The sequence below is a fragment of the Acanthopagrus latus genome, chromosome 11 (genome assembly GCF_904848185.1).
Source record: "Acanthopagrus latus isolate v.2019 chromosome 11, fAcaLat1.1, whole genome shotgun sequence".
In the NCBI taxonomy this organism is placed as follows: domain Eukaryota; kingdom Metazoa; phylum Chordata; class Actinopteri; order Spariformes; family Sparidae; genus Acanthopagrus; species Acanthopagrus latus.
The window spans coordinates 22,379,678-22,400,977 of NC_051049.1; the positions used below are offsets into that span (position 1 = coordinate 22,379,678).

At 40.5% G+C, this 21,300-nt stretch overlaps 2 protein-coding genes across 2 annotated transcripts; both read left to right on the forward strand.

The window, feature by feature from the left end:
* The first annotated feature begins 1,476 nt into the window (after positions 1-1,476).
* mpv17l2 (MPV17 mitochondrial inner membrane protein like 2) lies at positions 1,477-7,849 on the forward strand. The gene is made up of 6 exons (XM_037115183.1): positions 1,477-1,587; positions 2,779-2,999; positions 3,747-3,908; positions 4,237-4,313; positions 6,046-6,174; positions 6,716-7,849. Exons 2-6 carry the CDS (start codon positions 2,810-2,812, stop codon positions 6,812-6,814), a joined length of 657 nt encoding a protein of 218 aa, XP_036971078.1. The 5' UTR covers positions 1,477-1,587; positions 2,779-2,809; the 3' UTR covers positions 6,815-7,849.
* A 4,895-nt stretch (positions 7,850-12,744) lies between these two features.
* Positions 12,745-21,198, forward strand: LOC119028112 (integumentary mucin C.1-like). Its single transcript, XM_037113660.1, has 4 exons — positions 12,745-12,856; positions 15,411-15,752; positions 16,695-16,858; positions 19,556-21,198. Exons 1-4 carry the CDS (start codon positions 12,757-12,759, stop codon positions 19,598-19,600), a joined length of 651 nt encoding a protein of 216 aa, XP_036969555.1. The 5' UTR covers positions 12,745-12,756; the 3' UTR covers positions 19,601-21,198.
* The last annotated feature ends 102 nt before the right edge of the window (positions 21,199-21,300 follow it).

Genomic DNA, 21,300 nt, shown 5'->3' on the forward strand with positions numbered 1-21,300 from the left:
CAACAGAATACATGGTTAAAAAAATCTCAGACAATATAAATTGCATGTTGATTAAGATCATATATTATTAGCAATATGACATCTATTTGAATACATCCTCATATTCTGATTAATCTGCAGAGTTTCACAAGTTAAAAACACATTTAGGAATATCAGGGGACAGAATATCAATGTTAGTAATGTTAATCTGTGGATGTTCAGGTTAATCATGAAGCCTAGCTGTTATGTTATGTTATGTTATGTTATGTTATGTTATGTTATGTTATCTTATCTTATCTTATCTTATCTTATCTTATGTTAGCTTAGGCTGAGATTTTATTATAGAGACTGACCTATATGTTACTACAGATTCTGATTATTAGCTATAGAGGAGCCTGATAACTGATATTTGGAATGTGAATATGACCTAAGAATAAAAACCTTTGAGTAAAAATGAACATTTTCAGTTTCAGCTCCTTTATACTTCAATTCAACTACAATTTTGAGGCAGACACTGCACCATTTACTCCACTGCATTTAACTGATCATTTACTGGTTACTTTGCAGATTCAGATTATTAAATGTTAATAATCAAATAGCATTGTGGGCACAACACTGTGTCAGACCACATACAGAGGTGGCTGCATCAGACGTGATCAGCAATCACACAAAAACAAAACAATCAATACTAATAATCGGAAAATGCCAAACACTAGATCTGAGAATCAGTCCAGCTGTTAATCATTCTATCCCTACTTTATAAATCCTGTAGGATCTATCATGTTTGCTTTGTTTCTAATAAAGTTTGACAGTATTTTCTGCTGCTAGTCATTTGTTTAGTTTTGTCTAGTCAGTATTTTGTTTTCTTTGGGAACTGGGTATCACTGTGGGCACCTTAGGTTATAAAGGTAGAAGACATGTACAGGACCATGATGAATCTGTGTCTGGGCTTATGTTTTTATTTACACTGTAAAAGTAATTACAAACTTCAGTGGAATCAACTAATCTTTTCTAATTGACTTAAATTAAATATACAGTTTTTATTGGTTTTAAGTGGATTAAACATACACTCAGACCTCTTCTGAACTTATAAACATGAGTTCTATTAACTTGAATTCTTTGGGTTTGAGTTGGATGAATGTCATGTATGAAGTTCAACTCATCCAAATAAGGTCGATAAGAAAAATGATCAGCATACTGGCTGACTTCCCAGCATGCATTATTGGAGAGGTCAAACTCTGCTGAGACCCTTCTTTTTTATAGTTGAAGAAAACATACATGATGGAAACTTGCTGCACATCTTTAATACACTTTAAGATATGCCAGGTTAAAAACATTGTTACCTACTTTATACTGACACTGATAAACAACCGAAATGAAACTACCGCTGGGAAGTGTCAAGCATTATCTGATTCACAAGTTAAAAGGCTGCAGCTGTATATTGTTGTGGTCTGATCTGACCACTGCTCCTCCGGACCGGCAGGTGGCGCTCACACATTTCATCTTTTCTCTGTAGAGCGGCACTTGTGTTGAAGTCCTTCAGCCTCAGGTAGTGACTCCGACCTGTAAACACCGCGTTGCGCTCCTCCGGTTGTGTTTAGTGCTCAGGTAAGGTTCTATATCGTTTTTAGCACAGGTGACAGGTTGTAAGTCAGATTAAGTCAGCCAAAAACCGAATCACATAGCGACGGGAAAATAGACTTTGTCAGCCACAACACACAATACCGGCTCTGATTCTACTGTCACCGGTTTGTTGCATGCGGCGTGTAACAGCAAGCTCATTGTAAAATTCAAAGTGACATTTTTACATTAAAGGTGAATGTCAGCGCTTGTGCCGTGTCAAACAGAAAACGGCTCAGTAACAAGTTGTCTCCGGCTGCACAGTGAGGGTGGCCGAGCAGGTCATCCTGGTTTAGACTAGCCAGGCAGCCTGACCGCTGAAGCTAAGCTAGCCGTTAGCTTACCGGGTGACAGGATGAACTTTGAACCCTGAAACTGTTGCAACATTACATGTCTGGAAAAATAAAACCAATAACGGCAAATCAACCACAAAGCTTTAATCATCATGTCACAGGAGAGACTGTCAGGTTGAATAGCTTAAAGGCAGTCAACTGCAGAGCAGCACATTATGGGTTTCTTGCTATAATTTTTTATAGAGACAGAGGTTTTTATTAGCATTAATAGATAAAGGTTTGTAGTTTCTGGCATTTTTAAATACTTTTCCTGGTTTTGTTCTATTTATATTTTTATAAGGATATTCTGTGATCGGTCGATGTGTATTTATATTATTTTATTTTGTACCTTTATTTTGAAAAATTCTACTTTGTAGGTACAACCATGAAATACAGTCTGGTTGAGTAAATCTTTAATGTTACTGTGGGGCAACTTGCTTTACAGACAGTGGTCAAGACATGCACACAAGACCTTAGACAAGATCCACATCATTCCAACTATCACCATAGATCACAGATATAGTTTGCTTATAAAGCTACTAGGCGAAGGAAAATAAATGTGTGTGTGTGTGTGTGTATATATATATATATATATATATATATATATATATATATATATATATATATATATATATATATATATATATATAGTAAAGTAAAGTTTTTTTTTACCAGTTCTTGCCTTAAGACTCAGACTTCCAAATCGATAGATAAATCATAGAATTATTGTTTAAAATGCTTAAAACATCTGTTAGATCATCCTCAAGCCCACGTGCTGAAATGCATTGGTGAAATAAGGTAGAAGATTATAAACAATTTTCTACAGAGAGCTGTTTTTCTCCTGCAGATGACAGCACGCTCTCTGTGGTCCAGACATCATGCTTCCCCGGGCGGGTAAAGAGTTTCTGGTGCGGATACAATTCTCCTGGCGGCCGTTTTTCCAGGGCCGCTACCTGCTGCTCACCAACACCCTGAGTGGAGGAGGAATGCTGGCGCTGGGAGACATTCTGCAGCAGAGCCGGGAGACCCGCAAGGAGCCAGGCAGAGTCCGAGACTGGAAGAGAACAGGTAAGAGAAAACTGTGGAGCTGGGAGGATGTTGTTATTGCAAAACTGGGATTTGCACCATCAACCCTGGAGGCGCTGGTGCCTTGCTTCACCCACTGAACGACTGGCTCAGTTTTGTTGCTCACCATGCACAAGGATACAGACGAACATAAGTTGTCTTTGCTTTTTGGCTCCAGGGAATATCTGTGCAGCGGTGATGGATCTGTTAGAATCAACTGTTTCAGAACCAGGTCCTCAATGAGAATGGACTGTTTATCTAAAAAATGGTACAAATCTTTATATGATAGATATCTGCAATGGCAGTGTCGGGATCGTTGTCACTCATAACCCACATAAGCCCATTTTTCCTTTGATTCTTGTTGAGCACAATTTCAACAGCTTGTGGCCTGTTGGTAAGAAGTTGTGCAACAAACATGATCTGCTGCTTGTTCGTGTCCTGACCCTCCCTGTCAGGGTTTGCTTTGTCATCGTGACTGACTGCCCTTCTTACTTTGCGTGCTCACTCAGTGAAGTTAAAATTAGAGTGAGTCAGAGCTGAAGCGTTTAACCAAAGAGGGCAGTACAACACTGCTTTTCAGCCTTGTGATAATTTACTGTTAAGTGGCAGGAGCAAAATCCTTTGTTAATCTTGTAGTTTATTATGTTTTAGTAAAGTAAGATGATGAGGTTAACAAGAAAAATATAAACATTCATGAATCTGTGTGCAGTGTGTTGAATTTTGAATATTTTCTCCCTTCTTCCTTTTAAGGTTACATGTTTGTGGTGGGCTGCTCCATGGGTCCATTGCTGCATTACTGGTACGGCTGGCTGGACAGAGTGTATGTAGGAAAAGCCATGAAGACGGTGGGCAAGAAGGTTCTGGTGGACCAGCTGATCGCCTCACCGACCATCGGGATGTGGTATTTTTTAGGTGAGAATGATTTCAGAGTTTATTGGCATTAAGCAGCTTGTGTCCTTCCTCCCTCAGTGCCCACATACACACCTTTGATATTTATCATGGTGTGAGCACATAATTACCGTCAGTATGACACACAAACGTACACAGACGTAAGACAGAGTCAAAGGTCAGGACTTGAAGACGTGTGTGAGTGAAGACAAAAGCTGGTGTATGTCAATATCAGAGGTGGATTGATTTCAAAGGTCGTCTGTAAAGAGTTTGACGTCTGATCTTCTTTGAAGTTGGTTTTGATGTAATGTGGCACTGACGCACATCTGACAGACAACTCTGTTTATTGCAGGTATGGGTCTCATGGAGGGACACTCTTTATCCGAAGGATGGGAGGAGTTCAAAGACAAGTTCTGGGAATTTTATAAGGCAAGTACATCTGTCAGGGTCTGACCTGCAGATCAGCGCACAAGCACCAATATTTTCCTTCACTCGTGACATTGCAAATTCTACAACCAGAGATGAGATTTTAATTTTGCAGATTTTTCATATGTCTGAGCTTCTGTTCTTTTTGCATGTAAAACACAAAAAGAGAAAGCTGAATAAGCCTCACTCCAGAATTTTGTTCTTCCCAGCTGCTTGTTGATTGTCTGGCCTCAGCTGGACAATGAAGTTACATTGCTCCCATGCTTTGAATTGAATGTGACCATTAAGCCGAGTATATTGTTTAAACAGAAATCTCGGGGGAACATGACGGATTTTATGAACTTGCTGGGAAGCACGAACTGGACGAGACCCCTGCTGAGCGTGACTCCTGCCTCACCACAATTACTAATCACGTTAGCCATTTTCACCTGAAGCTAACGTCTGCAGCCATAAATACTAACTGTTACAGCAAGCCCAGCTAATCTGACAAGATCTGAGGAGGCGCTGTCAGCTTTGCCGTTCAACTCTGAGAGATGTGTGTGCAGCAGAGTCAATAGATGCCTTATCCTAATATGTGAAAACAATATTATTGTAGATTACAACAAACGGAAGGCACTGCAGATAGTGTTCTGTTCTTGTAATGTTTATGTTTTGACAAGGTGAAGCTTTTAATTTGTTTTCTGCTGTAGTCTGATTATTGTGAGGACTTTCTGAATAAATTGGAAATAATGAAAACGTAGCCACGTGCAGTAATATAGATCATTGAGATGCATCAAGAATCATTTTGCATTTGAATTGTTCACAGCTGAATCGTAATCGAACCATGAGGCCAGTAAAGATTCACACCTTTTAATATGGTATGACGTGTGATATGTCAGCCAAATGACTTTTAAAGGCACCGCACTAAGGCCATATGGTCAAATTTATTTGAAAGTTAGTAACAATATTTACTCAAGTGGAAAACAAACTGTCACTAGATGGCAGAACAACAGTTTGAGTTATTCCAACTGTAAAAGGCATGCTTTGTGCAGTGTGTGTTTATAGCAGCAGCAAGTATTGTTTTTGTTTTTCCAAGTAGGTCAGAGCATGGACACCCAACCCGAACTTATAAAGACCCCAATCATTTTGAATTGTTGTCTGGATTTGGGTCAGGTTTGGCACTACGTTAATTGACATAGTTTCAAGTTCTCGGCTCCAATGACAATATTAGTAGGATAACACAACTCTTTGTGCTTCAAGGCTTCAGCAACTGTGTCTGGCTTTAGTAGGGTTCGGATATGATAAAACAGTATGTTTGTAAAGTTGGATCAGACTCGGTCAGATTAGGTAAAAAAAAAAATGTGGCCTGAGCCACAATTTCATTTAAATCAAGTCCTATATGTTTGTATAAACGTCTTTTTCCGTGTGAGTAGGTTTCACATGCTTTTTCATCATGATAATGTGACTTAATGTACAGTAACAAGTCTGAAACATAATGCAGGGCTACTGTCATCAGTGACTTTTTATGTTACATGTGTCTGCTCTGCAGATAGCATATTTATTCTTAACCCAGACTCGCTGTCAGTTTCTCCTCTCAGATTTTAAAAACAAATCTTGGTTGTTTGCTAGCTGAAAGTGTGTCGATCTCAGACCCAGCTCAGCAAACTCCCCTCATCCTCTCACAGTTTTTAAGGATGTTTGTTCTGGGTAATCTTTGCTGGTTTGTTTACACTTATCTGTTGATTCTTTCTTGCAGGCGGACTGGTGTGTCTGGCCCGCTGCTCAGATGATCAACTTCTACTTTCTCTCGCCCAAATTCCGTGTTGTGTACATCAACTTTATCACCTTAGGGTGGGACACCTACCTGTCCTACCTCAAACACAGAGTAAGTCACCCATACAGGAGTTCAAAGGGAACTTCTGGAATGAAGAGACCTTTTGTTTGTTTTTTATTTGATTATTTTTTCTGTTTGCTGATCTTTCTGTTTACTTATCAAGGGATCATTTAACAGGTTTTATGTTCACTTTAACCACAATCTATGGGACTGTGTGGACTGTGGTTTGGATACCTCACACAAACAAAATACAAAAATACATTTAAACAATTACAAGCATTTTTATTTGTTCAGTGTGTCTTTAAGAGTTTCTACTTGCTCAGAAGTGATATTGATTATATTGATGTGTGTTTTGGGGGTTGGCTGTGGCTCAGGTAGAGCCAACATCTTGTTATTAGAAGGTCGCTGGTTCTATTCCCCTGGTCTGCCTATCGAAGTATCCTTGGGCTAGATACTGAATCCTAAACTGCTCCTGATGTGCTGGTCGCCACCTTGCATGTGTATGAATTACTATAAGTAGCTTCGGACAAAAACATCTGACAAATGCCTTAAAATTAAAATGGAAATGCATTTGTTTCTGTTGTGTTGACAGGATAACGTTGACCCCACTGTGGCGATGCCAGACAGCAGTGCTGAGGATGTACGGCACAAAGCGCTCCAACCATCTAAACCTCTGGAGGAGAAATCTTAGAGACAGAGCTCACTGTGAAGTCGATCAGCAGAGGCGAAGGAAGAATTTGCTTTCTGCCTTTGCAAAATGATGTGAGAATGTTCTTAATTATATTCGGTTGGTCTGTCCTCTGATTAACTGTTTCTATCGCACGTTTTAATCATGTCTGTCTGAGCTCAGAGGAGTTGCGGATGTTTAAGTTGAAGTGCTGGAACACTTTTCCTGTCATGTTTGCAGAGTTTTAAAGCGTCTCTGTTCGTTTTATCCGTCGGTTGATGTCAGAATGAGCTGCACTCCAGAAAGAAATCTTTTCAGGGATGAAAAGCTGTTTCACTGCCTGTCATGCTGACACCTCTGATGATGGTGGTTTTCCTTTTATCACAACCTAGGCATGAGTGAGACTGCTGATGATAAACCGCTGCTGATTAACACAGCGATCAGCAAGGCACTTAACGGACCCTTCTTCCAGAAACCTTTTCTGATTTGACATGAAAGACTCATTTTGGCTGTGAAACGGCATCAGTAAACAGTTGTTGCTGTTTTTAAATGTATATTAACCTGCATTAACCTTGCCTTAATATGTGGAACAGTTCTGCCCTCTGTTTTCATGCTAAATAATCTCTTGTCTTCAGGTTATTCCTTTGAGGTACCTTTTAAAAATAACTGCATGATTGTGGTTATTATTAAATATAAGATCTATTTTCTGTACTATATAAATCCTCAGTCTGTAAACTTGATTCTGTAAAGACTGATGAACAGAATTTAATTTGTAGTACTGTACTTTATATCACCAGCAGCTAACGTGTGATTTAGATGCTTTTAGTTTTGTCAGGCTTGATGATAAATCCGTTTTTGTAATGATAGAAGACAGCATGTTGTGTCAACATAAAAGCAGAAATATGTGGAGCTATACATTGTATGTATATATTTACATTTTTTACTAATGTGTGTAAAGAACTTGTGTAAAGGTCTTTAAAGAATTCTGATGAGTTGTATTTATTTTGTTTATCATTGTAATTTAAAGAAGCAATGGCAATAAAAAAAAATGAAATGACATGAACTTTCTCAAAGCCTATAAATACATTAGACAGAAACACTGTTATCCAATTATATATGAGTTTATTGTAGCTCCTTGTTTAAAAGTGTTGGGAAGTAGTGGAATACAAAATTAGGAAACCATACTCCGGTAAAGTTACACAACAAAGGTATAATTACATTACAGACACTCAGTGAAAAGGAGGATAACTAACTGGATTACAAGTGATATAAATAATGAGATACTAGTCTGTAACCATGACAATAATAAATGAATCACACACATCACTCAAGTGAAACCAAACAAGATTAAATTAACTTCCTCTTATTAATATTTATTTTCTCTAGTAATTGTTTGCATACATTTGATATTGAAGTTCTCCGCAAGTAATGGAGAGTAAACAAGTTACTGACTACAGTTTTATCAGGTAATTAGATACTATATAGGGATACATTTTTTAAGTAACTCTCCCAACCCTGATTGTATATGAAGTATACATCTTGCTCAGTTAAAAACATGAAGTAGTCTTTAAATGTTCACCAGAATGCTAAAGTTTGAACACACAGAGAATAAAATATTAGTGTGTCCTCGTCGTCTGACTGAAAATCATGTAAATCTGTAGACAACATGGACGCTTTAAATGATAATATGTACGAATAAGCATTTCCTTAGGTGTCATAATAGATTTTTCAGTCTTTTAGGTTTAAAGACCGACTGTTTATATGTCTGTGTGAGACAGCACACTTATACTAGCCAGCATTACATGTTGACGACTCTTGTCATAAATTATCCAAACAGGTCGGCACTTTAAGACTACGACACACAGATTAACATAAAACTTTCAAAGAAACTGTGGTGTTACAAACATTTCTGTTCAAAATCCCTTAAGTGGTTTGACCAGTCTGTGATTCATCTCACTGAGGCTTCTCTCAGAAAACACTACACATTATTGTCATGATTATTATTGTTATGTGAAATCACGTTTTAGTTGTCATTGTTTTCTTTCTTCTTTTTTTGTGAGAAGTTCTTAAGATTTTTAAGAGTGTCCTAATTTAGCTTTATCTGATCCCCAGCAGTTTAACTTTTCACCTTGGTGTTGTCATGCGCAGGTGTGTGCCACGACTCTGTGACATCACTGTTGGGTGTGATTACAGGTGCAGCAGAGCACATTTGTGACCCCACCCACCGGTACCTGTATCAGTAATGCTGTGTGTGAAGCAGTCCTGAAACTTTTAACCTGAGAGGCCAGTAAAGCACTCATAAATACACGATGTGCACAATATGTTACATTTTGAGGGACTGCCTCATTTCCTACCTCTTTACATCTAAAGGCTGCATGTCTATGGTAGACTGCTCCATGAGAAGTGCAATGAACATGATGGGCCAGAGGTGGTATGTGGTATATTTGAACTTTATTGGCAATAAGCAGCCTGTCTCCGTCCTCCCTCCGTGCATGAGGGAGTGCACACCCTCAACATTTGTAAGGGTGTTAGCTTGTAAGCAGTTTCTCTATGACACAAACGTACACACACATAAGACGGAGTCAAAGGTTCGACTTAAAGACGTGGGTGAGATAAGACGAAAACCATCATATGCCAATATCAGAGGTGGATTGAATTCAAAGGTCGTCTGTAAAGAGCTCGAACTGGGGCTGACGTTTACTTCGTCAGTTATGTTTTGAAGATTTCAACACTCCTCCAGCCTCTGACCCTCTGACGCAGAACTCTGTTTATTGCAGGTACGGGTCTCATGGAGGGACACACAAGTTCTGGTAATATTACATGGCAAATACATCTGTCAGGGTCAGCTTCTCGCATTAACCTTTACTAATTACATCTCAAGTTCTTTTTTATCAAACCAAAGATGAGACGGCCTGTCCTCACAAGACTCACTGACTGTTGTTAAAATGTCCAGTATCTATGTTGGACGACCTCTGGTGGGTATACTAATTATGAAGGAAGCAAAAGAGGTGAAATACTTGTTCATGTCCTGTGTGTAACTTATGTATCACACTTAAAGAAAAAGATCATGGTTTTGGGTTAAAATATGTGCGTTACGTAATGGTTTGGGTACAGAACTTGGTTGTGGGTTACGTTGGTGTTACTGAGTACAGATTCTCGTTAAATCAGTCGTGCTGAATCCTCTGAGCACTTCTTTATTGTTACATTATGAAGAGAGGGAGTTGTCTGGACGTCAGCCCTGCAACAAGTCACAGTGAGTCATGGCCAGTCACGCCTGAGCAGAACACCTGGTTAAACATACAGTGTGTCTATAAGCTGAAGAGCGTAGCGTGTCTGACAGCCTAAAAGCCAGGTGTGACGTTGGCACACCTGCAGTCAGCACGAGCGAGATATGAACCTTTTCTACTTGAATGACGCCGCATCAACAACTTCGGCATCTTTATCTAATTTGCTGGCTGGAGAAGTTTTTGTTGTCTTGGTTGACGTCATCTCTGCATTTTTACGGGCATCACAGTCTCGCCAGTCCAAGACAGGGCGACCTGCTAAGAATATTAAAAAGTACACTGGAAATAAGTTATGAGTGCAGTTATGCACGGTGGTCTTTAGTGTAAAACTCTGTAAACATACAACACGAAAATAGTGTGCAAAGGTTTATCTTTAATAAGCAAAGATAAGCCAAACGATGATGACCGATGTTGAGGACAGTTGGATGGATGGGGAGGGGTAGAAACACGTCGCCTGTTAAGATGCACTCAAAGCCAGCTGGAGGTGTGAAGGATCCATCTCAGGTGTGTCTCCACCTGAGCTGGTCAAAGAATGAGAGGTACAGTTGTGTTCAAAATAATAGCAGTGTTGTTAAAAATGTGGGTAAAGCTCAAAATCCTTCAAATATTTTTATTTCCATTCACTGGGAACACTGCACATTATATTTTACATGAAAGCATCAAGAAAAAAGTAGCAATATTTGAATTAATTTACAGAAAATGAAGAAAAAGTGGTTGTTGGCTGTTCAAAAAAATAGCAGTGTCTGAATTTTTCACAACAAACTCATGTTTACTCAATGAACTGAAACAACATTAAGATTTAGCATTCCTGTGATTAACAAAACTAATATTTAGTTGCATAACCACCGTTTTTGAGAACTGCTTCGCATCTGTGTTGCATGGAGTCAACCAACTTCTGACACCTGGAAACAGGTATTCCATCCCAGGATGATTTGACAACCTTCCACAATTCCTCTGCATTTCTTGGTTTTGCCTCAGAAACAGCATTTTTGATGTCACACCACAAGTTCTCTATTGGATTAAGGTCTGGGGATTGGGCTGGCCACTCCATAACCTTGATTTTGTTGGTCTGGAACCAAGATGCTGCTCACTTACTGGTGTGTTTGGGGTCATTGTCTTGTTGAAACACCCATTTCAAGGGCATTTCCTCTTCAGCGTGAGGCAGCATGACCTCTTCAAGTATTTTGATGTAAGCAAATTGATCCATGATCCCTGGTATGCGATAAATAGGCCCGACACCACGGTAAGAGAAACAGCCCCATGTCATGATGCTTGCACCACCGTGCTTCACGGTCTTCAGAGTGTACTGAGGCTTGAATTCAGTGTTTGGGGGTCTTCTCACAAACTGTCTGCGGCCCTTGGACCCAAAAAGAACAATCTTGCTTTCATCAGTCCACAAAATGTTTCTCCATTTCTCTTTAGGCCAGTCGATATGGTCTTTGGCAAATCGTATCCTCTTCATCACATGTCTTTTTTTTAACAATGGGACTTTGCGGGGGCTTCTTACTGATAGATTAGCCTCGCACAGACGTCTTCTAATCGTCACAGTGCTCACAGGTAACCTCAGTTCATCTCTGATCTCCCTGGAGCTGATCATTGGCCGAGTCTTTGCCATTCTGGCTATTGTTCGGTCCATTCGAATAGTCGTCTTCCTCTTTCTTCCACGACTCTCTGGTTTGGCTTTCCATTTCAATGCATTGCAGATCATTTTAGCTGAGCAGCCCATAATTTTTTGCACTTCTTTGTATGTTTTCCCATCTTGGATCAATGTTTTAATTAAAGTACGCTGTTCTTCTGAACAGTGTCTGGCACGACCCATCTTTCTCAGGTTCTCAGAGAAAATTGCATGTAAAACATGTGCTGGCTTCGTCTTTAAATAGGGGACACCTGAATGACACCTGTTTCTTCACATAACGACTGATCACAGTGATTGAGCTCCACACTGCTATTTTTTTGAACACACCCCTTTCACTTAATTATTCGACAACACAGACTCAGGAGCATTCATATCATGAATGTTGGGTCTGTTGGGTTTCTCTGACTCTACTACACCGACTGGTAAATTATTTGCGATGTAATATTAAGATTTCTACCAAAAACACTGATTAATCTGGTTAGTCATGTTGGACTGCTATTATTTTGAACACAACTGTATGTACAGGAGTGAAAAGAAAAAAGGGGAGCGCAGTTGGTGGAACTAGAAGTGGCAGGTGGTGAGAGCATCCCGAACATGATTCACTTTGCTGAAGACAAATAATGAAATTTCACACGGAATTTAAAAGAGCAGAATAAGTTAACGCAGAACTGATTGAACAGGATCATAAAAATTACAGCCGTGCAAGATATGAAGCGTGCATGAGGGTAGTGCACAGAGGAGGACATCACACTGTGTGCAGCTGGAAAGAGCTTCAGTATTAGATTGTAAAAGTTATAATAATTAGCCATCATTGGTTCGAGCCCTCAGCAGTAGAAACTGACATGAAAGTCACTTTAATGAGCTGAAGTTTGACTTAAAACAAAACCCCCTGAGCCGCTGAATACAAGCAGAGCCGTGTTCAAACACTGACGAACCAGCCTGAAGGATTTGAAATGCACCAACCCACCATTTAGAGCACTCCTCCTCAGGCACTCAACACATCCTGCTGTCAAGGATGTAGCGCATGTGTGTGTGTGTGTGTTTGAATGCCGTCGATATGCCTGCCAGCCTTTTCCTCTCTCAACATGCCTGCAGCGATGCACCTCACCGTACTGGTGTCCCTGTTTGTTGCCGCAGTTTCTGCAGGTAAGTCAACATATCTCATTTTTACCTGTTAAACTTGTGTCAGACTTGTTTGAGAATTTGCCTGAATGTGATGCTGAAGTCTTACGAAGATGCAAAGTTATGCAAAATGGGAAACTTGCCACAGTGAGAGGGAGGCTCGGTCGCTTTTATCCGAGGTCGTTCGAGGCAGGTTTTCAGGTCTCAGTGTACTTAACAGAGAACAGTTTCAACACCTGAAAACAGCAAATGGCGAGCCAAAAAGGCTGGACAACACACAGACTTGTAGGAACACAAAAACATCCATATTCAAGCAATAATATTCACGTGTGTTGCTGGAAAAGACAAGTCAATTTTGCCTTTCTGTGTTCTGTGTGGTGAAGATTATTAACCTGAAGTATGAAGTCGATGAAGTAAATGGAAAAGGTCATGTCTGGGTGGAGACCAAAGCAAATATTGAATCAGTGAATGTGATCTAAAACCAAACCCTCTGAGTAGTCTGCAGCTTGTACAAACACTTTGCAAACACACACACACACACACACACAGAGACACACACACACACACACACACACAATGCCAGCTGACTGCCAGCTGTTTGTCTGCGTCAACAGAGAGCACTAATTGTTACGTCACACGCTTTTTATTAGACTCTCCGCAGAGTCAACAACCTCATCTGAACCCTCAACCTGATCTGTGCCTTGAGGACACGAAAATGAGCTTCGTTACTAAACAAAACAACCTCGGCTTAAGTTCCCTTTGGAAGCCGTTATGGAGCTTTGAATCACATCCGCAGACGGAACTGTGGATGGGCTAATTTACACGCTTCCCTGAGAACTTCAAGGATGTTTCACACATGGTTAAAAGTTGAGATTTAAAAAGTTATTCTTGACCCTGAAACTGCTAAAGCCGTCCCACCTCGAGGTCCATTTAGATTTAAAAAAAAAAAAAAAACCCTGAATAAGCTGCTTAATTGAGCTGGATGGCGGTTAAACTGTTTTGTTTTTGAACTTCAGATATAGCAGCCGGCTCCCGAGTTAGACAGGTAGGGAGAGCAACTACTATGGAGTTTGTTTATTTTCCCCATTTCACTTTCTATTTCTCCCCCCGGTCTTCCACGTCCTCCCTGCAGTGGCTCCTCGCCCTCCCCTCTGATCTCGTTGCAACTTTAAAAACAGATTAAATACTTTTTTATTTGAGGATTCCGTACCTGACCTTACTTTACCTCCATAGCAGTGCTGAGTGTTGATGAATGATCCTCTGGGAAGTAGCAGTCGGTGGTTATTTACCTTGGTGCGGCTGCAGGCTTCAGGAACTCTGCTTGCACACTTGAGTTGTTTAGTTTGGCGCTCTAAGCTGTAACTCCTGCTGTTGGATAAATCAAATAAATATGAAAAAAAAAAGAAAAAGCAGTTTTGACACCATATTCTGCTTTCTTTGCTTCATGCTGACAGACCTACTGCTTCTCAGCAATGCAAGTGTGAAACAGTGCCAGTGGTGGCAGTGTGGAGTATTTCTGTCACATGCTACTTTAGATTTCCTCCCCACTTTATTTCAAAGGCCAACATTGTATTTTTTATTTTTATTTTTTTACACTTCACTCATCTGACACCTTCTTTGTGTGTATTTTTTTGGCCTGTTTTTTTTTATCGATAGAACAGAACTGAGAGATAACAGGATTTGGGGTGAGAGAGAGCAGGGATGACATGAAGCAAAGAGCCACAGGTCGGACTTAACCGACATCAGGATGAAATGTTCCTTTGTGCGACGAGATGATCCTCCTACTTTTGAATTCAAATAAACTCTTTAAAAGCTCTTTATGGATTAGCCGGAAAATGCATCATCGCAGAGGAGAACATACCGTTAATGCTTTCAGTGCATTTGCATTTAAGATGAGCTTATTGTGCGCACATGTACTGCATGTAAGGGCATTTAAAAGGTTAGATCATTGTGCAGGAGAGGTTAGAAGCCAACAATCGCTCATAGAGATACTTCCCCTAAAATGTTCAGAAGAAGAAGAACATGAAGATAACAACAAAGATTGTGCAACTCATCCACGATTCAAGACTGAAGCAAGTTTAAGTAGAGCATCTGTATACCTCCTCCACCAACACTCATGACTCCCAGTGTTGCATCTGTCTCACTTGCTTAGCTGCATGAGATGGAGGAGCGATCAGGAGAAAGCTCCTGCTGAATGTGTGTATTGCTTGGCTGTGATGGTGCCCATTAGGAAAGACAAAACAGAAGAGAATAAGAATGAGAAAATGCTTGCAGGCTCTTGATCAAGTTTTGTGGCTGATGTGGTTCCCTCTCTGGACCGACCACCTGCTGCTCAGGGTTTTACAGAGATTGCCCTGTTTTTACACTGTTAGTAAAATTGGGAAGTTTTAGGTTTGCGACTCGAGAGAGCAAGAACTGGAGTGAGTCTAACTGCAGTACTGTGTGTGTGCATGTTGTGTTATCAGTTGAGGTACATTTAAAGTGGAGGCAGTGTTGTCTACGCAGAAGAAGCCAACAAACGCTCTCTGCGTCTGACCAGGTGTTTTTCATACTGTTTGCTCTTCCGCTTCCTCTGCAGCTGAAAAGCTGGAATCCACAACAGCTGCAAAGACAACCAGTTCGGAACTGACAACGAAAAATGACGTCAGCTTGTCTACCGGCGCAACCACCACCAGCAGCACACCACCGACATCAGCACGCCAGATTACCACTGGGGTCACCTCAGGCAGAGCGTCATCCTCACCGCCGCCCTCGACTTCCCCACAAACAACCGGCGGGACGGACGTGACACATCCCAGCGCTCCTCCACAGACCACCAACCACACGTCCAGCGAGACAGTTTCCCGTGGAGCGACAGTCCCAGCCGGATCAGAATCACCAAACGTCACCACAAACACCACCGTTAACACAACCAGCCCAGGTCAGAGCACTGCTCAGGCGGTAGAGGGTTGGGGTGTTTTCTTCAATTTGAATGAGTGTTCAGTGATGTTCATGTTGAGATTCTACACCGCTGAAATCCTGAAACATCCTCACCTCACAGAAAAAGGATCTCTTTGTGGTTTTTGGATTTTAGGTCAGTTCGAGTCACGTGGACTCAAGTAGCAGGCCGCAAATGACCTTAAAGCTGCATAGATCACATTTTGGTCACTGGGAGTTAGAAGATTGTCAGAATTGACCCCAACAGACTAAATAACAGAGTAAATAATGTAATATTCTGCACTCACCAGGCATGTAGGTTCACAGCTGTGCAGTGAGCAAAACACCCTCTCCGTAAAGGTGGAAGGCAGCAGTTGACCTTCTGATCCTGGAGCTGTAAGAAATTGTAAAACTGTGAAAAAGATACTGGAAGGTAAATTCAATGATTGTATAGAACATGAAACAGTAAAAAGTTAGACACCACATAGTGAGAACCCATCATAGACTCAAACTCGTCAGGCTACATCATCGCTCAGGCAAAGAACCACAAAGTACTGCTAATAAATCTAAACATTGAATTTGTAAATGTCAGGTTAGGAATAATGGAAACAATTTAAAATGAGGGTTTTCCTTTCAATAAACATGTGTTGAGTCATTGTTTACCACCGTTTATTTACATCTACCCATCAGTGGTTGGTCCTCCAGAGAGGGCAAGCGGAGCTCACACAACAGACCGGCTCTTCTGAGCGTTTTACTCGTCTGTGCTAAAAGTAAAGGTCATCAGTCTTTGATGACCACAGACGACGGGACCTCGTGTGCAAATCAAAAGACGTTATACAAGCAACACTGTTTGGGTCTCTGGGAGGTGAAGAGCTGTACTGTAGCTGTAGTTTCTCCAGTTTATTGAGTAGTTAAAAAGGTTAGTCTTTTTTTGTCTCAACCTCAGGCTCTTCACATGACTGGGGAAAAGGTGACTTGGCAGCAAACCCCGGCCTCGTGGCCGTTCTTTGCATCTTCTGTATCGTCGTCGCCCTCGTGCTGGTGGTTATGACCGTGAAATGTTTCAGATCACCAAGGTCCAACTTTGAGAGGCTCGAAGACCTGCCGCTGGTGAGTTGGGGGTGGGGGGGAAAGGACCTGGTGTTTTAACAGATTTGATTTTGTTTCATCTAATTCAAATGTGATCAAACCTTTACCAGATTTGGTGCATTACCTTGTCGGATGAGAGTGACAAAGGATATTAATGTTGTTTTCTGCCACGCTAGCTTGGCTAGCTTTTTGGCTGTAGACTAGTTTTGTCTCCAAAATTCCAAATTCGAGACAAACTTTGAAAACACTTATTGTATATTGAACATATCTAAATAAGGCCTGCACACATATGACCTCCAACAACAGATCACAGGTAACAGACAACTCAAATAAAATGAACCAAGAAGCTCACAATGACATAACTACATTACAGTGCCACTCTGCTGTGTGTGCCTGATATTTCCACCAGCAGGGGGCAACACTGGCGAAGAGATTATGATTATAAGATGTGACTGACATTTTTTTCCTTCTCCTCTCAGTGAGTGCAGTGGTTTGCTGCTCTCTCTATCTCTCTCTCTTTTTTAAACACCAACAGGAAACCTGACTGACTCGTCAGATAATACAAATTCTCAGTTCCAGAAACAGTAACAATGTGTGGTGAGAAGTTCATAACTAATGCTTATCATTTCCATCAGTGAGTCAGCTGGTTTTCACACACCCTCAACAACAAGGGCTCTTTAGGTGTCATTTCAGGTGAAACTGTAACCAAGCATCAGGTCTCCGCCTTGAAATTTATCACCAGCAGCATTATAGAATGTGTCTATTGTTAGCGGCTATCTGTAAATCTTTATTGGCACATTACTGTAGCCGCTGTAAAGGGCGCTCATGACGCTGTGTTGGATTGGGAGTGTACTGCAGATGAACATACACAGCAGAGCGTACACAGCACAAAGCCAACAACATAGGGGTCCAAACACATAAACAGCTGATTTAGCAAACTGAGCAGGAGATGATTAGCTGATAACCTCCCGGTTTAAAAAGTGACAGGACTGCACTTTAAAAGGCAACCGTATCGTTTGGTGAAATGAGTGCAGAGTTTGCTCCAAACAAAAGCAACCATCATCACCCTGTAGTCCATTTTGAAGTTCACTAAATTAACATTAGAATCAACGCAAACACCAAGTTTCTGGTGGTGACCAGGCAGCTGGTTGTCAACCTGCAGTGGCACTGTGGTGCAGAAACTCAGCATTTCATCAGAGATATTAAACCTTATATTTTTAACTTTCGTTTTTGGATCATTTTGGCTGTATTAATGCATAGTGCACAATTTTTTTGTCTTTTAAATTTCAACCTCAGCTCACAATATATCTATAATACACTGTGTATATTACAGTCAGAACTGTTGTACATATTACCATTAAACCGGTAAAACACACATATGGTGATTTGTTCAACCCACTGTCATTTCAGCATAAAATCATGCACCCAAGTTAACAGGCTTTCATTCTGTGGTCCTGGATGACTCTTTGTTATTCTTATTTTAATAATTACAATTTTGTTATTTGTTTTTCAGCCCATAGAGGGCTTTGCCTTATAATCAATCTAAACCCTCATGCAACTGATAAAAGACCACATTTATTACAAAAACATTTCCACGTCAAAAACTACGGTGAAAACATCAGATATTAAAAATATGGAAAATAATGACTTTTGTGTGTGTGTGTGGGGGGGTGTACATCTATATTTTTTAAAAACTGTAGCATCATGTAAACAAACTGGTACTTAAAGGGTTTAAATATTAAAAATAAATGAACATTTGGTTGTTTTTATCAGGACTGATGTTGGTTGAAAAATGTAACCCTGTGAAAGTTGGAAATAATATCAATATGTAGAATTTCTATGGCAGTTTTTGACATGCAACATTTTTCTGTACTAAACGTGGCCTGGGTAACATTTACTGGTACATTTAGCAAAGCCTAAAATGTGCCATTGAGTCATTAACGCTTCTGTGTAGACACTATTTCTGTCGAGGTGAGGAAACGGGGGAAGCACCCAGCAGGGGCTCAGGGGTTTATTGCAGCTGTAAACATGCAAAGTAAGCCCACAGGCAGGCAGACAGGCAGGTAGAGGCGACTTGAAAATACATAAATTCAACTACAGGGAGACTTCAAATGTTAGGCTTTGCTCAAACTGGACGAAATTCAGACGAAATTCTCAAATCATATCTTAGTGAGCTCTCTGGATCAGAGATCAGTGATGGAGGCTGCTGTTGATGTGAACAGGAGCTTGAGGGGGGGGACCGAGGACCGGGGAAGACTGAGGTGACACTTCAAAGGTCATTTCCTGTTTCAGCTTTGCAACATCACTGTGATATAATGACAGCATATTGAAAATAAAATAGGAATATCTGTTTTTTATTTCAAACACTTCCTCTGTCAGTTAAAACTTGGCTTCAGATTTGAACCACTGCATTGCAGAGAAGTTACGGAGCGGCAAATAAATCAGGAAACAGGAAATGATGCTGACCTTCAGTGAAGAAAAGAATTAGTTTAATGCAAAGCAGCACACAGCTCTGCAGACTCACTGAACTTCTGAACAACTTTTGAGTTTAGCCCTGCAGATTTGTAACACCAGTCATCCAACACAGATGTTTTAACACCACATTGGTTGCAGTTCATTATGAATATGATCTGCTTCATTTAACCCTTTCACATTTGTGTGTGTGTGTGTGTGTGTGTGTGTGTGTGTGTGTGTGTGTGTGTGTGTTTTTTCCTCCAGGGCAAAGTGAACGAAGACTCTCCGTTCGCCCACTACTCCAAGTGACGGAGGAGACTTCATTAGACACTGAGGTCCAGGAGGGGTGCGGTATGCTGTATGAATCTGATGTGTCTGGACAGAAAAACCACAGAAATGCTGTCCACACCAGCAGCGACAAGAAAAAGAAAAGTTTAACCCTATTTCTCTCAGGCTCTTATTTCTTTACATAGCACTTTTGTCGAGGACACTGGAGCATTTCTGCCTCGGCTCATGCGGCTGCTTTCAGTTCTGTATATTTAGTTTCTGAATCTTAATCAACTGTTGCACTTAACTCTTTCTTCTTTTTTTGAAAAGAGAATCAGCCTAAAAAGTACAAATTTTAATGTAATGTTTCCTTCTTAGCACTTACAATTGCACTCTTACATGTAACAAGTGATGGTCTAAGGGTAAGCACATTTTGAGTTTCCATCATGATTTGGGGGATTTGTGTTAATAGCAGTGCACAGTAAGATGTATTCCTGTGTTATCTACATGTACAAATGCTTGTCTGGGGCAAATAGAGCGCACAAGTATGTGTGGAGTATAATTTATGTTATTTATTGTCATATATGATGTATAATAATGTCCTTCCTGGCCTGCAGTCCCTCAAGCAGTTTTCAGATTTAAGACGTAAACTCATTCCCCTTGTTGGACGCCTTCTGTCTTAAAGACCATGTTAACATGGCTGCCATTTTGCCCTGATGCCATGATCAGGGTGGGAAACTCAAATAATGGAAAATGTTATGCTGTTTCAGGTTAGAGGTCCCATTTGCTAAAGATTGGCAATCAGTTACAGTTACTCTTGTTCATTTGATTTAATTTTCTTAACGTTCAACCTACAGAACAGCTCTCTGTGGTGATGACTGTGACATCACAAAGCCTTCCTCACATCAAGAATAGAGTACTGACACTACTTTTCTATGATTTTAACGAAGTAATCTTTGCTGCAGTGCAACATGTTTACACTCGCGGTTAATGTCATGTTAAGGAGACCCCCCCCCACCCCCCCCCCCCCCTTCCCAAAGCCTGCTGTCTTTTGTCTTGTCACCTACACTTTAACAAGTCAAGTTTCCCCCGATAACATCTGAGATAACCACGTTGTCTGCAGGGTCTGATGTTGATCATTACCCAAAACAGGTCAGAGCTATAAGATGACAGAGCTACTGCGGTTTTGCTATCTGTGAGTGACAACGCTACTGAGATGACTTTCCAGTGATAACATAAGTAAAACTCATCTGAGTAACATCAGCGTGAGTGTGAGGTAACGCTTCTTCTGAGTCAGTCTGTCCATCTGTTGGAGTCAGAAAAGCAGAAGTTGGACATTGCTGTCATGGATGGTTGCAAAGTATGTTTTCAAATTAGACATGTGGGCAGATTTTGGTTGAAAACCACACTGTTTTTTTTTTGTTCTTCTTTTTTCAAAGCCTCCTTCCATTTGTAATGTGCACAAAATCACTACTTAGCCTGTTTGTGCTCCATGAACATCTGTTCTACTTTGTTGTAACCTATTGGCACTAAAATAAAATGTGATGTTCCTGGCAGGAAAGCACAAAGTAGAAAAACAAATATAATCTAACAAAGTGAATCCCTTTCATTATGAATAAATTAAGTTGCCAACAAGTAAATGGCTGGTCAAGCTCTTGCCTTTATTCCTCTCATCAGCTTCTGTGTCATGGGGCTATGTATAAAAAATGTATGATGTATAATACATAATCTATCCTGTAAAA

Coding starts and splice junctions, on each gene's coding strand:
- LOC119028112 (XM_037113660.1), top strand. CDS start 12,757: ATGCCGTCGATATGCCTGCCAGCCTTTTCCTCTCTCAACATGCCTGCA. Junction 12,857..15,410: donor TGTTGCCGCAGTTTCTGCAG/GTAAGTCAACAT, acceptor CTTCCTCTGCAG/CTGAAAAGCTGGAATCCACA. Junction 16,859..19,555: donor GGCTCGAAGACCTGCCGCTG/GTGAGTTGGGGG, acceptor TTTTTCCTCCAG/GGCAAAGTGAACGAAGACTC.
- mpv17l2 (XM_037115183.1), top strand. CDS start 2,810: ATGCTTCCCCGGGCGGGTAAAGAGTTTCTGGTGCGGATACAATTCTCC. Junction 3,000..3,746: donor CCGAGACTGGAAGAGAACAG/GTAAGAGAAAAC, acceptor CTTCCTTTTAAG/GTTACATGTTTGTGGTGGGC. Junction 3,909..4,236: donor CGGGATGTGGTATTTTTTAG/GTGAGAATGATT, acceptor TGTTTATTGCAG/GTATGGGTCTCATGGAGGGA.